This window comes from Peromyscus maniculatus, chromosome 5 (assembly GCF_049852395.1).
Source record: "Peromyscus maniculatus bairdii isolate BWxNUB_F1_BW_parent chromosome 5, HU_Pman_BW_mat_3.1, whole genome shotgun sequence".
NCBI lineage: Eukaryota > Metazoa > Chordata > Mammalia > Rodentia > Cricetidae > Peromyscus > Peromyscus maniculatus.
In genome coordinates, this window is record NC_134856.1 from 22,627,110 (window position 1) to 22,644,686 (window position 17,577).

Below are 17,577 nucleotides of genomic sequence, written 5' to 3' on the forward strand. Positions count from 1 at the left end.
TGCGCCTGCAACTGTGATGCAGTGTCAGGAACTCTGTCTGAGGGAAGATCCAAGCCAGGACAGGACAGAGAAGGGACAGATTCCTCCTGGAGAGGTGTAGGACCTGGGGAAAGTTGCTAGAGTCTGAGGCAGATTCAGGGAGAGAAGCCCCTACCTCCAGAAGCAGTGAGCGGAGGAACAGAGCTGCAGTCTAAGACATCTCAAGCTCTGCATCTGAGGAGGAAGGAACAAGCAGGCTGAGATAAAGATCTATGAGGGAAAGTCTCTCTGAAGGAGCTGTAGGAAAGCTTTGAGTGCTTTCATTCCTTTTCACTGACAGGCTGGGGCAGATGAGCAAGCATCGAGGGAATTTTGGTATCAGGAGTGCCTGCCTCACTGTGTGCTCATGACTCTGATCTGGAGCTGGTACCAGATGAAAGAAAAACACCTATTAAGGCCAGCTCGGGGAGAACAGAAATCTTTTGACTCCATAAATCTCCTGAAGTAAAGAAAAAAGCTTTTTTTGCTCTTGATTTTCAATACAAAAGCAAATCCAGTAAAAGGAGCCAGAAGTTGGCTCTCAGATGCAAAAGGAATTATGGGAAATGGAGTCTAAAAGGTATCTCATCACAGCAGGCCAATACAGAGAAAGGCTTTCTGGGAAATGTAGATTTGCAGCTAAAAATGGCAATATTGCCCAGAAACTGTTTTTTCAGCTCAAAATGAATTTCCTTTCCTAAGCATTGCTAGAAAGCTTAGATTTACTTCCCAAGAAAGCTGAGAGCAAACAAACAGCTTGCCTCACAGGAGAGAATTAAAACAAAAAAAAACTTATGGGATTGAGTTGTGTTTAAGATTCATGAGTAACATTGATATCATTAAAAACTGCTCAAGGTAAACTTAAAAAACAGCTTTTAAAAAATTAAGAAGGAGGAAAAGTGAGAGTTTGCTGAGTGTTAGCTCCAGTGAAAAACTGAAAGGATATGGAACTTTCAGCTGTGATGCTTTTGGCTGTACAGGCTCCTTTGAGAAAGTGCCTGATATTGCCTAATAGCTTCACAGAATGTTTTTTACGGTAGCTGGATGACAAAGCTACTTATAAGGGCAGTGGAGTCACATAGAAATATATTATGCCCTTTAAAAGGTTTTTCTTCTCATTCTCTTTTCTTCCTTTTTGGGTTTGATAAGTTTATTCTTATTTCTATTTCCTAAATGAAGTTTGTAGAAAATTATTCTCTGTCTTGTTGGAAGATGTTAAATCTCTTCTAGGTGTCAAGAAAGCTCTTTTAGTTGTTTGCTAAGTTAGATATTTGCTAATGGTAGCCCTGTAGAGAGTTTGCTAAGAGATTCTTCCTAGTGTAAGCTAGTTCTGTTAAGAGTAAAAAGTATCTTTGCTAAGGTAGTCCTATAGAGTTTCCTTAAGAATATACACTTGTAAGAAGTATAAGTAAGTATATGTTGAATGTGAGTTTATGAAAAGTGTAAATGTTGGATGTGAGTCTAAATGCTTACTGTGAATACATGTAGTAAAAGGCCATGCTAGTTGTAAATGTAAGTTTAAATAAGACGTGTAAATAAAGTAAATCATAGAAATGTAGATTTACATATTAAGGTGGAATAAGCTTTAGGCATAAAGATATTGTGTAGGCTTAAGAAAGACTTAGGTATAATAAGGTAGGATATAGGCTTTAGGTCTAGGGACATGGTGAGGGTTAAATAGAGGATTATGTGGTGGAGGTTTAATAAAAAAACTAATTTACAGTACAGTAGGTTTTTCCCAACCTGGGATGCAGAAACAGCATCCATAGCAGACTGCAAACATGGCAGTTCGAGAAGCAGCCAACAACTGCAAGAATCAGCTTCAGAAAGCAGCAGCAGAGCATGGGCTGCTGCTCCGGCCAGGCGTCTGTGGCTGAGACCCGTGGAGCTGTGGGGATACTTTATGTGTGCTGGTGTGATACTTTATTTGTATGTTAATAAATAAAGTTTGCCTGGGGATCAGAGGTCATAGCCAGCCATAAACAGAAGTCCGGTGGTGGTAGCACACGCCCTTAATCTGCTGCAGTTTAAAGCAAGTTACACAATAAGACAGATTCAGGCCGGGCGTTGGTGGCGCACGCCTTTAATCCCAGCACTCAGGAGGCAGAGCCAGGCGGATCTCTGTGAGTTCGAGGCCAGCCTGGGCTACCAAGTGAGCTCCAGGAAAGGCGCAAAGCTACACAGAGAAACCCTGTCTCAAAAAACCAAAAAAAAAAAAAAAGACAGATTCAGATGGAACAAGACTTTAAATGGTTTACAATGTGTGTAAAAATGTACGTAGGCTTGCAAGAGAAAAGGAATATAGACAGTTATATTAAACAAACACAAAGTTTAAAAAAATAAAGTTTTTAAAGAGAAAGTAAAAGTAATATAAAAATAAGTCACATAAAGATGGATTTCACACAGAGAATCTGGATCATGCTGCTTTTGATACTTTTAACTGTAGAGAGACATTTGATCGTAAAGGCAGTTGAATTAAACCAATATGTATATTTTAAAGGTATCTTGACTTCAAAATTTGGATCTAAAGATATGTTGCTTTGGAAAGGAGGCTCTGCTTTCGTTTCCACAGAAAGCAAGAGGCTATGGATTTGTTCCAGATTAAGATACATCAAGTTTGACCAGTCAAGACCCCCTGAAAGGTCTCCGATAACACCATGGCCCAGATGATCCAACATCCAGAATGGTTTCAAGGCAACTGGCCCAGATAATATAGCCACAGACTACTCCATTATCCTAAAATTGGGAAAGGAACTGTTCTTGCCTGGACTATTTGATCGGCTGGACATGTAGGACCCATAGGTGACCACTGAACTTGCTTGGCAAAATGGTCCTTCAGGTTCCTGCTTCTCAGAGAAAACTGCCAGACATTCTATAGGACACAGCGAGAAGTGGCTGAGAGACTCTAGACCTATGGGCTGAAGACAGATGCCCCAACTTTACAGAAGAACTTTAGATGACTGTCCAGGCTGCCAGGTGTCTCTGTCTACTCTTGCAAGACTCCTAAAAGTTGCTTTCATCCTTCTCTCATTTCTCAGGTAATATTATATCTTTCTGAGGTCTTTGATGTAGTTGAAGACTAGATAGTTATAATTTTCCTTAGTTATGAGAAAAAATTAGATAAGAAACCTTAGACTAACAAATATAGAATAGATAGGATATCTTTTTAATTTTGCCAAATACAAATAGACTAGATATTATAAATAGACTAGATATTGTAACTGTAATTCTTGCTTGAACTCAGGTCCTCTGGAAGAACAGCCAGTGGTCTTAACCTCTGAGCCATCTCTCCAGGCTGCCCAAGTTCATAAATATTAACTTTTGTCTCTAGTCTATCTGCCTCAGCAGGTTTCCACTTGGCTGGCAGACACATCCAAGCATCAATTGCTAACTGCAATCTGTTCTAAACGACCATGAGCTCTAGGCTTGCTGAAGGTTGATATGATGTGGACTAGTCCAACCAAACATAATTGTTCCTTGTCTCTACAGCTGGGTCAGATGACCACACGCTTCTCATTGCCTGGGTTCCCTCCTTACCTGTGACTGGCCTTTCAGCCTCCTGGGCTCTGACCATTTGTATTCTAAGCAGCCACAGAAGAGCATCATCTCTGCCCCCCAGAAACAGGTTAAAGGGTTAAGTCAAAGAAAACTCTCTGATGTAGGGAAGAAAATTTCTACCTATAATGCCCATTGATATCCTAAACAATTGGGCCCAGAGTTGTCAATTAATAGATTTATTAACTAAAATGGTTTTGCAATAAGATACTTGACCTTCAGCCAGGTGGTGGTGGCACACGAGGCAGAGCCAGGTGGATCTCTATGAGTTCGAGGCCAGCCTGGTCTACAGAGCGAGATCCAGGACAGGCACCAAAACTACATAGGGAAACTCTGTCTTGAAAAACCAAACAACAACAACAACAACAACAACAAACCTTGATATTCTTTATTCAAAACAAAAGAGGTATTATATGACCTTAAGAAATTATTATTTCTAAATAAATCATTCAGGATTATAATCTGGCTGTACTCAAAGATCAGAACTACAGGGCCTTAAAAAATAACAGTACAAGAATATATGTCTAGCCTCCTTATCTTTGCTACCATTAGTAAGCTGTAACTGATTGGGAGTTGTGTATGTCCAGATTTGACTTATACATGTTCTTGGAGTTAATTTAGATATACCTAATAGATTTGGCTCCCTTGGTCCTCAAACAACTTTAGAGATCTGAGAATATGGCATTTAATATAAAGGCTTTTTATGATAGAGACATGTCAGCTCCTGGCAGCATTCTGTATTTTCTCCCAGAAGATGGATAGCCACAGAAAACTTCCACTTGAAAGCTTATGGCAAGTCTGGTCATACAGCAAAAAGCTGAGATCCTGTCCAGACTGTGAATAAGTGGAACAACAGAGGATCAATTGCTCCATGCTGCAAAGTCAAGGTGAGTCAGTCTCCCCAAATTCCTACTCCATACACACACAAAATCTGTCAGATGTTCTGGGCTTAGCAGCTGAACAAATGCTGCCTTTGGGGCTTCTGCTCCGCGCCCCCCCCTCCCCGCACAACAACTACAGAGAAACCTGGGATAGCTGTCCTGGGTGGCTGGAAAGCTGTCTCACTTCTTCTTAAATTTATCCTTCCCAGATCTGCTGGTGTTTGATGACTAGGGTATCAGTTTAACAGCCCCAATCCCAAGACAATAAGCACCTTGATAGCTCATTGATATGTTTCCTGTTAATGATACAAACAGGTATGCCTCATTCACAGACTTTATGATATAGGATAGACTAGTTTCAGATATAACTCCAGAGGTTCAAAGTTTTAATATTGATAAATGCAGTTTTGATAAACTAATACAGCATTGACTACAAACAGTTCTTAAGAGTCCTTAAATTTCTATGAATTTTTAACCCTTTTGCTATGACACTAAGATATAAATCTGTTCCAGAAGTCTGATAGATACCTGCAGGCTCCTGGAAAAGTTCTAATACTATATCAAGAAATCTGGTCTGATGAAAACTAAGTCTCCAGAGCCCATTCTGACCCACTGACTTTTGAGCATATTTTACAGTTTTACTCCTCCTGCTTGGGCCAAGGCCAGTCTACAGAGTGTCCTCCAGATATGTCAGCCCCTGCACCAGCACTGAAGACACCAGCTGGGTGAATATACCCCCATCTTCTGATAAACAGCAGATGTGATGGCTCAGGTACTCCTGAAGAACACATCATCCCTCAATTCACTGCTGGTACCACCTCTCCAGGCTCAAGTGGGCACCTACCCAGCAACCAGAACCTGGTTTTCCAAGATGTCCCAATAAAGGACATATTGGCTCTCATGTCTCACTCATTCACCCTTGCCTCTTCTGTACAACCTCTCTGTCCCATTCTTTCTGGCAGTTATCACTTTTCCCATGGCTAGCCCTGCTCATGAAGCCAAGGATAACAATCTATTTTTCGCCTAGCAACCTGCCTTCTCAGCTGCCTCAAGAAACAGACACCTGAGATCGCCACGCCTGAGATCTCCACAATGACAGCCAACAGAATGCTTCTTCACTCACACCTCCCACCATGCATTACCTGACTCCCAGCTTCCCTCTCCCACTTCACCCTAAAATCAGCAGGAAGCAGTCTCGAGAACTCAGCGTCCTTGTTCACCCACTTGCTATCCATAACTCACTTTACTATAATAATCAAAATGGAGGAATGCTGGCATTCTGGCTCACCCCTTGGGGACCCACCCTGTGTCCTGACGTAAAGCCTCCTTTGAGGAAACCTCCTTCCTTCTTCCTCCAACCCTTCCCACGAGTGTACACACCTCTGCTTTCTCTCTTTCCCTCCCTTTCTCAATCTCTCTCTCTCTCTCTCTCTCTCTCTCTCTCTCTCTCTCTGTCTCTCTCTCTCTCTGTCTCTCTCTTTCTCTCTCTCTCTGTCTGTCTCTCTCTCTCTCTCTCTGTGTCTCTCTCTCTGTCTCTCTCTCTCTCTCCCCTCTCTCTCTCTCTTATAATAAACTTCCATGTGGATGCCATGCCTTGGGTATGAGTGACTTTCTACTGTGCCATGCTGACCACCACTGTGTCTACATGGTGTGTCTCCTTCACTCCACGGGGCACCTTGGCCCAACCCGCCAAGACTTCTTGCTCGAGGTATCATATTACACTTACATCATTGGTGTCTTAACTGAATAGTGACTCCTCTCTGGCTACTCTTAAGCTGATGGTTATTAGATTCCAAAATAAGTCCCTTAGTCCATAGCAAGGATTTGAGATGGACCCAAACTCAAGGGGGAGTGAAAGGTCTAAATTTCCGCCACTTCACAACCGGACCCAGGTTTCAGTATTTTAAGAGCAAATAAGTTTTTTTCCAACAAAGGGCCAAGAGCCAACACTGTCCCTGACAGCAGAGAAGAGGAGAACAGCAGCTGTGGGGCCTGAGCCAGCCCCCACAGTATCACAAGACAGTGACTAAAAAAGGACAGTTCCTGTATTCCCCTGAAACAGGCCCAGACTTGCCCCAGTATGCCCAAAGATGGAAAAACTAAAACCTCAGTCAATCAAAAATATATTAATGTAACTGCTGCTTATTTAACCAATCATGTTTTAGATGACCTAACTGTTCCTGAAATTCCCCTAGCTGTGCTTAAAGGGCCTGCATGTTCTGCTCAGGGTCGTCACCATTTTTTTTTAACATTTATTTATTATGTATACAGTATTCTGCCTACATGCATGCTTGCAGGCCAGAAGAGGGCACCAGATCTCATTATGGATGGTTGTGAGCCACCATGTGGTTGCTGGGAATTGAACTCAGGACCTCTGGAAGAACAGCCACTGCTCTTAACTGCTGAGCCATCTCTCCAGCCCCTCATCACCATTTTGTATGGATGAACGACCCCGACTGTGCTGGTAAATGAATGCTCCTTGCTCTTGCATACTATTGAGTCTAGGGTCTTCCTTCAGCCCTTTCTTGGGACCCTACACAACAAAAAAGAAAACTACAGAACAATTTCGTTATGACCATTGATGTAAAAACTTTCAACAAAATACCTTCAAACTAAAATCAGGAGCACATTAAGATGATTATACTTGACAAATATCTCAGTTACTTTTCTGTTGCTGTGATGGAACACCACAAACAAGCCAACTTTCAGAATGAAAGATTTCTTTGGGGCTTACAGTTTCAGAGGCATAATCACCATCCCAGTGGGGATGTGTAGCAAGCACTAGACATGGTGGCAGGAAGAGCTGAGAGTTCACATCTGAACCATAAGCAGGAAGCAGAGAGAGCAAACCCCAAACGGCTCCATCTCTTTGAGCTCCCCAAACCCAACCCTTGTTGGAGTACACACTTCCTTCAGCAAGGCCACACTTATAAACCTCCCCAAACAGGGGTTTGAACTGAAGAGAACATGAAAGACATCTCATTCAAACCACAACCAAGAGGGTTTCATCCCAGAAAGGCAAGGTTGGTTTACATATGTAAGTCAAGAAGTTTAATGTCTGGAGGGATGGCTCAGTGGAGAAGGGTGCTGGAACTCTTCCAGAGGATCTGGGTTTGATTCCCAGCACCCACATGGTGGCTCACAACTGTCTGTAATTCCATTTCTAGGGGATGTGGTGCCCTCTTCTGGCCTCCCCCAGCACCAAGTATACACATAGTACACAGACATATATGCAGACAAAACACCCACATACATAAAATTAAAATCTCAAAAACCAAACCAGCCAGGAGTGGTACTATACTCCTTTAATCTCAGCACTTGGGAGGTACAGGCAGGTAGATCTCTGTGAGTTCTCTGCAGCTTGGACTATATAGTGAGTTCCAAAGCAGCCAGGGCTATGTAGATAAACATTATCTCAAAAGAAAACAAATAAAGATATAGAGGCGGGAAGGAAGGAATACGGTAATTGTGCTGAAATGTGACTTTATTTGTATGTTAATAAAGTTGCCTGGGGATCAGAGCTAAGAGCAAGCCATTAAGCGGAAAGTCTGGTAGTGGTAGCACATGCCCTTAATCCGATCACATGTCAGGCAGAGTCTCTGTGTGTTCAAGGACACAGCCAAAGGTGACCCGAACCTTTAATCTCAGTACCAACCATAGAGACCTGGAGGTCTGTATAGACAGGCAGTGATGAGGAAGTCATGTGATTGGGTTTACAGCCAATGAGAAGGCAGAACAGAAAGGCAATAAAAAGACAGGACACAGGAATAAGGTCTCTCTCTCTCAAGGGGAAGGATGGTAGCGAGTGGTAAGATAAGGTGATTTTAGCTCTTGGCTACTGCTGATCTCTGAGTTTTTAACTCTTTATTTGGCTCTATTTCTTATTTAAGGAGACTGTTTAGAATTACATCTACAAAGGAAGGGAAAAGGAAAGAAAGAGAAAAAGAAAAAGGAAAGATAAGACTCCATTTAAATAAACCTAAGGACAGGAATCACACCATTCAATAGATTGCTGAAAAGACATTTGATAAAGCTTAATATGCCTTCTTAAAGTCCTGGCAATTTTAGTAATAGATGGAACATTGTAGCACGAACCTTAAAAGTTCTTATTAAGCCGGGCGTTGGTGGTGCACGCCTTTAATCCCAGCACTCAGGAGGCAGAGCCAGGCGGATCTCTGTGAGTTTGAGGCCAGCCTGGGCTACCAAGTGAGCTCCAGGAAAGGCGCAAAGCTACACAGAGAAACCCTGTCTCGAAAAAACCAACCAAAAAAAAAGTTCTTATTAATAAAATCAAACGAGCCAGGTATTGGGGTGAACACTGGAAAATCAGAGAGCCAGAACAAGCCACAGCTACTTCACTTCATCGGATCCTCAGCTGGTCTTGTTTCCTCAGACTGGAGGCTTCTGAGTCCACATCCAGAATGGGTCTCAGCTGAATTGCTGCTCAAAAGCCTGAATGCTTAACCAGGCCAAATGCCTCTAGTTTCTGGTCCTCATGCCTTATATACATTTCTGCTTTCTACCATCACTCCCTGGGATTAAAGGCTCGCTTTCTGGGATTAAAGGCATGAGTCACCATGCTTGGCTGTATCCTCGAACTCATGGATTTCTGCCTCTGGAATGCTAGGTTTAAAGGCATGTGCTACCAATGCCTATCCTTTATGTTTAATATTGTGGCTGTTCTGTCTCTGACCCCAGATAAGTTTATTAGCATGCACAATATTTGGGGGAATACAATACCACAGAACATATCTCAAAATAATGAAGGCTATATATAAGAAACCATAGCCAACAATATATTAAATGGAAACAAACAGCATTTCCTCTAAAATCAGGAATGAAGCAAGGATGTCCACTGTTTCCTCTCTGAGTCACTATAGCGGTTGAAGTCATAGCTACAGCAATTAGACATGAGAAAGGCGCAAAAGGGATAGAAACAGGACAGGAAGATGCCAAACCATCCCTATTTGCAAGTGACAGTATTCTTTGCTTAAAAGACCCTATACAATCTACTAGAAAACCCTTGGATCTAATAAACACATTATAATTGCAGAGTCCAAAGTCAGTATTAAAGAAAAAAGCAGACTTCATATATACCAAGAATATACTCTGAGATAAAGAAGTTGAGAAAAATATCCCATTCAAGTTAAGTACAAAAATTTATTTAGGAATATATCTAACCAAAGAAGAGAAAGTCTCTAAAATGAAAATTTTAAGACATTGAAAAGGGAATCATAGAAGATACTATATGATGAAAAGCCCTTCCGTGGTTGACAGAACTAATATTGTGAAAATGGCTACATTATCAAATTTCATTTACAGTTGCATGCAGTCAAAGCACCCAATGCTTTGTGGCAAGAATTCACTAAAAAGCCCCTGGCTCAGCCCAGAGCTGCATGCTGCCAGAGTCTCTGGCTTTTTTTTCTCCTGGTGGATAGTGGGCTCTCTCTGGATTCCCATTTTGAACTACTACCATACTAGGTAGCTGCTTTGAAATTCCCTCAGACTTCTACTGTTCTACATAGTCAACAGACTTGGTAAGTCAATCAAGATATCTTAAAGGGAGAAATTAGTTAAAAGAGAATTTTTTTCCCACATTAAAAAATGTGAAACATTTTTACAATGGAAGGAATTTAGTCTCTATTTGATAACATGTTAAGCAATCTGAAAGTGGAACAATTAAATGAGATGATAATTAATGTTGATGGGATGTACATAACATCAATTATGAATATAATTTGTTTGATCATTTTTATTTTAGCATTAAAAAGGTTGGTCAATTGGAGTGCTAAGATAAAAGATTTACAAAAACCTGTTAAAATGAATTATAGAGAAATTCAGATCCAGACAGAAGAATTTAAAGGTGAATCTATCCCAGGATTAACTTTAGAAAAACCTGTTAAAATGATTTATAGGGAAATTCAGACCCAGACAGAAGAATTTAAAGGTGAACCTATCTCAGGATTGAATTATACCATTACAGAGAGACAGCCTCAGGTTACCACACAGCAAACATTGATCTACTCAGTAATCTTACAGGAACTGCCAAATGCTCAAGCGTGTGTACAAGCTAACTGGACTCCAGTGAAAATGTTAGATTTAAAGAAGCTATAGTATCATATGGCAGTTACAAGAAATAATCAGGAATAGGAAGTATCCCTTATGTATAACTCACATCCAATACCATACAGGTCTCCCAGGCCCTCTAGAACAAGGTAATGATAAAATTGATAAACTCTTGATAGGAAACGTGCTGGAAGCCTCAGAATTTCATTAGAAAAAAATCATGTCAATAGAAAAGGTTTAAAAAAGGATTTTTTTCCATAACCTGGTAACAAGCCAAGGAAATTATAAGGAATTGTCCTACTTGTTCTTTTTACAATCAGACTCCACTAACAGCAGGATGTAACTCAAAGAGTACTCAGAGGAATGAATTCTGGCAGATGGATGTGTTTCACTTTGCAGAATTTGGATGCTGTGGGCCGCAGGAATATATCATAAGAACTCAGATGGTTATGGCAAAGTTATTACTGGGAGGGGTCAAGGATTTCCTTCAGAGGAAGCCAAATTCCAAAGAGCTTTTGGTGTTACTTTGCTTGTTATATATCAGCTGTATTCTGTTATGAAAATCATGTGTGCCTTCATAGTTTTCCCAATTGATTTTTCCCTAAGAAGGGCTAACAGTGTGGGCTGATCACTCTCTGGACATACACATTTAAGGTATTTGGAGAACAGCCTCCGGAAAGGCTTCATCTGGAATCAGATATCTCCCTTAGCCACTTTCAAGGACTAACAGTAATAACAGTCCACATGCAAGTCTCCCGATTTAAGGTGAATTCCACGAGGAGACACCGCCTAAGTCAAGTGGACATTAAGTAATAGCTTTACGGAATTTAGCTTGGACCCTCATTTCTTACAGCCTTACTAACTTTATAGACCTTTAACTCTTTACCTAACCACTTCTAGGAATATTTAGATAACCTTCTGCTCTAACAGCTATGCTCAGCCCGAACCCCAGTTCAAGCCTCCCTGTAATTATCATCACTGGCAGCATCCAGCCAGGTCCATCCCCAGACAGAGGAAAATACCTTATCAGAGATACCTCTGTACTCTCTAAGAACAGACTTAAGCATCCAGGCTACCCGTTTGAGAATGCTTGGCAGATGTGTCAATTAAGCTTAACTTCCTCCTTTCCCAAATCTTACCTCTAGTTCCAGACCTCCCTTTAACAATCACCAGAGGCATCCAACTGTACACAGGTTGCCTAGTGATTGAGCACACTTTCCCCCACCCTGCAGAAAATGGCAGAGAGCTTGGACAGATAGGAGCCACAGGAAAAACGAAGATGGTTTTATTTTCTCCCATTGACCTAGCAACTTATAGATTCTTAACATTTTCTACCAGTCATGATAAAGACTATAGTGGAGCACATAAGATCCCTCTTCTTAGATATTACCCCAAATTAGCCTTTAATTCATTAGTCACTTCCTCTTTGGGTTGCAAATGATAAATAACAATTACTGCCCCTCTATGTGATTCTTATCACCCCTCCGTTTTTTTTTTCCCTGGAGCTGAGGACCAAACCCAGGGCCTTGCACTTGATAGGAAAGCACTCTACCACTGAGCTAAATCCCCAATCCAAACCTGACCCTGGAAGCCTGACAATCACTGCCTGAGGAAACTCTTACCTGCCTTTAGGACCACACGGGAGTTCAAGCCTCGTGACCTTGCTTGACCAGGGGATTGCTATTACTTGGGTTTATAATTGGACTCAGGAGAGACTGAGGGGGAATGGTAAGATGAAGAATGGAGAGGGACAAGGAGGATTTTGACCAGAGAGTACGTGTGGACAAGATAGATGAGGAAGAGTCAGATGGGGAAGTCCTAACTGGGTAAGAACAAGGTGAAAAGGACCTTGATGAGGCAGAATTAAGACGAGAGAATTAAGATAAAACTTACAGGGAGCAGTAGATAGATAAAGAGAGAAATCAGACAAGAAAGGAGCTAGGCACAAGAACAGAACTGAAGCTGTGTATATGTGGATGTTATGCCAGAGGAATTAAAGCAAGTGGACTAAAGAGCTCGGTGTGCTGAGATTCTATTTCCCGAAAATAGTCCTTGCCGTTAGTAGTTCTCTCTCCTGAGCCCCTGGGATGTATAATATTAAAGCTGCTCTCTCTAATATTATACAAAATTTGGAAAATTGAAATATGTACACTACATCATTGATACTTATTCAGGATTCCAATGGGCAATTTCTCTGAGTTCTGAAAAAGCTGATTCTGTAATCACACATTTGATAGAAGTTATGGCCATCATGGGTATACCTGCACAAATCAAAACTGACAATGCTCCAGCATATGTCTCTGGTAAAATGAAATATTTTTTTGTTTATTACAATATAAAGCATATTACAGGTATACCACATAATCCTACAGGCCAAGCAGTTTCCTTGATGAGGGGTAAAATCTACACTTATCTGTGAGTATAAGGACAGACGTTTATGGATTGTTGTTAGGGATTATGCTGGTTTAGTAAATTAGTGGTTGTAGATTCTCCTCCAGTAATCACTAGCACTAAGGAGTTAGCCAGGTTTCCAGTCCCAGGCAGGTTTCCTCTTGTCGAGCAGATCATCAGTCGTTAGAGCTGTTGGTTACCGCCAAGGTGCGCATGCTGCTGTTGCGCCTTAGGGTCGTCATGGCATGCGGGTTGTCGACATGGTTCTGCCATAGCTGTGTAGGACTTTGGAAGCTTTCATGGTACCTTCTGGTGTGGTGTTCTGAAAGTCGCTGGCAAAGCCAATGGTTCAGGGCTTCTCTTAGTTTAGTTACAGGTCTCACATTTGCGTGCCTTGCACAGTGAGTTGATTTGGTGTCTGGTGTAAAATAAAGGTCCGGTTTCATTCTTTGGTATTGGAATCTAGACTTCTTGGGACAATCCCTGGGTGGAAGCTATTTTTTCTTAGTGCGCCCACTTGGTGCTCTTGTCAGCAATTATTCTGACTTTCCATTTTGTTCTACTTGTCTGGTTTTTGTTAGCATCGCACTTTTTTTCCTTTAAACATTTTTATTTATGTGTTTGGGTGTTTGGCCTGTATACAAGCCTGTGCACCAGTGTGCATGCCTGGTGCCTGAGCTGGTCAGAAGAGGGCACTATGTTTCCCGAACTACAGTTACAGATGGTTTCGAGTTACCATGTTGGTGCTGGAAGTCAATCCTGGGTCCTCTGGGAGAGCAGCCGGTGTTCTTGACCACTGAGCAAACTCTCCAGCCCACCACCCTGTTGACCACTGAGGCTCTGTAACAGTTCTTTCTTGAGGTGGGTGTGTGTGTTTCTCACTCTGTTGCTCAGGCTAAGCTCAAACACTGGGTTCAAGTGACCCTTTTCAGCCGCCTATGCTAGGATGACCGACCATGAACCATGGCACCCAGCTTGTATTTCAAATCAGGAAATGCCATGTGTCCAATTTTCCTCAGAAGTGGTCTGGCCTTTTGAAAATATTTCTATATGAATTTTAGGACTGTTCTTTGCCTGAATCATGCCACTAGGATTCTGACGGCAGTTACATTGATCTATTATGTTCCTGTTGGCAGTGTGGACATTCTGATAAGATTTATTCTGAGTCACAGGGTGTCCTTCCATTTAGCTTCATCTTCTGTTTCTTTGACCAGTGTTTTGTTTTTTGTTTTTGGCCTAGATCAGACTGGCCGGGAACTCCCCAAATCCCACCTGCCTCTGCTTCCTGAGTGCTGGGTTTAAATGTGTACACTGTTAAGTCTAGCTCAAAAATTTAAAAAAATGTCAACTTCTAATCAAGCAATTTTTGTTAAAGCATTAAGAATTTATGTTTAAAGAGTAAGACACAGCCAGGTTGGTGGTGGTGCATGCTTTTAGTCCCAGCACTCAGATGGCACAGGCAGGCTGCTCTCTGTGAGTCAAGGGCAGCCTGGTCTACAGAGGGAGTTCCAGGACAGCCAGGGATACACAGAGAAACCGTGTCTGAAAAAAGAAAGAAAGAGTAAAAGAGTAATTTACATAAGAGTTTCAGAAAATGGTATTGCATTTATTGAAAGACATGTAATTGAAGTATAATTATGTAAAATTAAATGGCACATGATTATGATTAAATTAAATTAATGGTAATTTTATGTTTACATTTTCAGTCCAGAGCATTACATTTATGCAGTGGTAAGAAGCACTGATTTTTTTTCAAATGTCCATCCTCCTGAGAAATGCAAGTAGTTCAGCTGAAGTTGTTACCTACTGTTTGAATATATGATACTCTAACAGTTTAAAAAAGCCAAAGCGTAGGAAATGTAAATGTTATCTGTGATATACAAAGCATACAAATATATATATATACTAACATGTGTGTATTAGTATTATACGTGTGTGTATATTATGTATAGTAGTTATATCTGGTTTTTGTCTGTCTTTGAATTTTTCCAACATTTTGAACTGTCCAGATTTTGAGCCTACACACAAAGAAGATTGCGGAACCTTTAAGAATCTGTTGATGGGTTGGGGGCTCCTTCTCCTCTTCTGGGATATCTGTCATGATATCTTCACAAAGCTTGTCCTCAGAAAGTGTATCCTATGAAGCAACTGTGTCTTCCAAGTCTTGATATTGGGCTGTATCAGAAGGTTCCTGCTCTTCTGGGATATCAATCACAATGTCTTCACATAACTTGGATGCAGCAGCTGCATTCTGTGATGTAATCGTGTGTCCAAAGGCCTGATATTGGCCTAGAGGTGAGGATGGCTTTGAACCTGAAGATAGTGCATCTTGTGAGGATGAGGAAAGCAGACCTGTGTGTTCAGTGTGCTCCGGGTCTTCAGGAAAAAGTTTTTTTTTTTGATAACCACGTATTGTTCTTCCTTTAAGACAATATAAATTAGCCAAAAGTTATTTTTACCATTCTAAAAATAGTTCCCCTCTTTGTCCTCCCCAAATTTGAAGAGCCTGTATCATGGTACTGCTTTAAGTATGTTCTTATTTCTTAAATTACTAGAGTAAATCTTATGTATTTGGGTTGGGGTGATACTGCAGTCTGCAAAGTGCTTGCCACACAAGAACGAGGACCTGAGTTCAGTTCTCAGCACAGGTCCCAAGCTGGGCAGCTTGCAGTCCCTGTGCTAGCGACAGAGTTGGATCCTGGGGCCTCTGGACAGCAATCCTAGCTCAATCTGTGAGCCCCAGGACAGTGAGAGGCCCTGTTCCAAACCCCAAGCTGAACAGCTCCTGAGGGACCACACCTGAAGTTCATCTTTGTCTCTATGTGCACACACACACACACACACCCCACCCGCTACACACACACTCAAACTAACAAAAGTTAAACAGCTGTTACTTACTCATGCGTCTTACTTGTTGAGATATATCATCTGTGATATCTTTCATGTTCCACATCTTTAGGAAACAGTCAAAGCACGAGCCTTCCTCTGCCTCTTTTGCATAGGGTTTAGCAGAGAATGAATAAAGGTGGGCAATGGCCACAAAGAACAACTCAATGCACATCATGAAATCCTACAACAGCCACAAAAATATCAAACATCTTTGGCTTTAAATCTAGTTTTTCCAACTGATAACATTTTCAAAGTTACTTAGGGTGTCAATAACTTTTTAAAATATAACCCAGATTATATTCATTTTCAACATTTTTTTCCCCACACAAAACATGACAAGCCAGGATTTACATCTCTTTTGCTTTTCCTCAATCAAGTATTTCTTAATCCATCACTCAAGGACTGAAAGGAAATGTGCAGATAAAAGTGGACCAGGAATAAAACCACTACCAATCAGTACCTATGGGCCATTTCTCTAGGGCTCCCGCTCCTCAGCTCATCACCACGGAGAAAGCTATCAGCCTTGCTTACTGTTTGTACATTTGGGTCAACACTGTGTCAAACAGCTTAAACAGTAAAACCCCTTGATTCATTGACAGCACTACTTACCTGCAGGCCTGTTGCCACAGCTTCTGCGCTTTGCCATTCCCACCATTCAGAAATTGCACCAACCTTTACAAGCAGGGCAATAAGGCCTGATTGCCTGTATGTCAAGAAAAGGTAAATGTGAAATCTAGATCATGAAATGCCAACTGTCTATGCAATTAGGGGCTCGGGAGGGCACTTGGTGTGTAAAGCACTTGCTGCACAAGTGTGAGGACCTGAGTTAGAGTCACAGAAGCCAGGGAAGGCTGGCATGGTGGTGCACATCTGTAAACCTGGCACATGGGTGCTGGGGACCAAACTGTGGTCCTCTGGATACGCGGCACACTCTTTGAACTGCTGAGCCTCTTCTCCAGCCCCAAAGGCATCTTCCTAGTTCAGGCTGGCCTTGAGTGGTAGTCCTGCCTCAGTCTCCCAAGAGCTGGGATTACAGACAGGCACCACTGAGCCTGGCATTGTATTCACATTATTTAAAAAACTCCTTAACCAACAGTTTTATTGGCATTTATAAAATGAGAATATTTAAGAGCAAGCAATACTTACAAGAATGAGGCAAAGACTACGAGTTTGACACAAAGAAATTTGCCAACAGGTTGTATAGGGCTGAGCTCTTCCTTTAGTACTTCGTAAAACAGCAGGAGGCAGTACATGGCGAACTAGAAACAAAAGCAACATTCAACATTCTGCAGCAGGAAGACAGTGACAGAACCTTTCCTTAAAGCTGAAACCAGAGTCTACAGTAATGTTCCTGGTGGAGTTTAGGGCTAATCAGCCGATGTTTTAGTGCTTTTAATATGTTGCTGAAGATGCATATATGTGAGATTTCTCAAGAGAGGTATGTAACATTTTTCCTGAATATGTTTCTAAGTGTTCACATACTGGAACTCAAAGCAATAAACAAATGACATGAATGGAAGGTTTCCTTCAGTCAAAGAAAAAGGCAACACAAATTATGGTGGTATTTTATTTGTACTGAAATGTGATTTTAATTGCATGTTAATAAATAAAGTTGCCCGGGGGTCAGAGCTATTAGAGCCATAGCAAGAGCGTGGTGGTGGTGGTGGCGCATGCCTTTAATCCCAGCACTTGGTAGGCAGAGCTAAGTAAGTCTCTGTGTGTTCAGGGATACAGCCAGCATTGGAGACACACGCCTTTAAGACCTGGAGGGCTGAGC

General features: G+C 41.6%; 1 protein-coding gene and 1 long non-coding RNA gene across 14 annotated transcripts in view; one reads left to right on the top strand and one right to left on the bottom strand.

Annotated features, from left to right (window-relative positions):
- LOC121826411 (transmembrane protein 184C-like) overlaps positions 1-17,577 on the bottom strand; it is a 56,491-nt gene that overhangs the window by 15,423 nt on the left and 23,491 nt on the right. For 7 of the 13 annotated variants that reach the window (XM_076571892.1, XM_076571891.1, XM_076571894.1 and 4 more), the window contains exons 7-9: positions 16,947-17,059; positions 16,410-16,503; positions 15,810-15,981 (exon numbers count right to left, since the gene is read on the bottom strand). In XM_076571892.1, the coding sequence (XP_076428007.1) occupies positions 15,810-15,981; positions 16,410-16,503; positions 16,947-17,059 (379 nt within the window). Of the gene's footprint in view, positions 1-12,817; positions 15,333-15,809; positions 15,982-16,409; positions 16,504-16,946; positions 17,060-17,577 lie in introns of those variants that run through there. The other 6 variants (XM_076571898.1, XM_076571897.1, XM_076571899.1 and 3 more) reach the window with 4 other exon arrangements.
- On the top strand, positions 970-5,920 carry LOC143273279 (uncharacterized). The gene is made up of 3 exons (XR_013051211.1): positions 970-3,056; positions 4,325-4,460; positions 5,091-5,920. It is a non-coding gene; the product is annotated as an uncharacterized LOC143273279 (long non-coding RNA).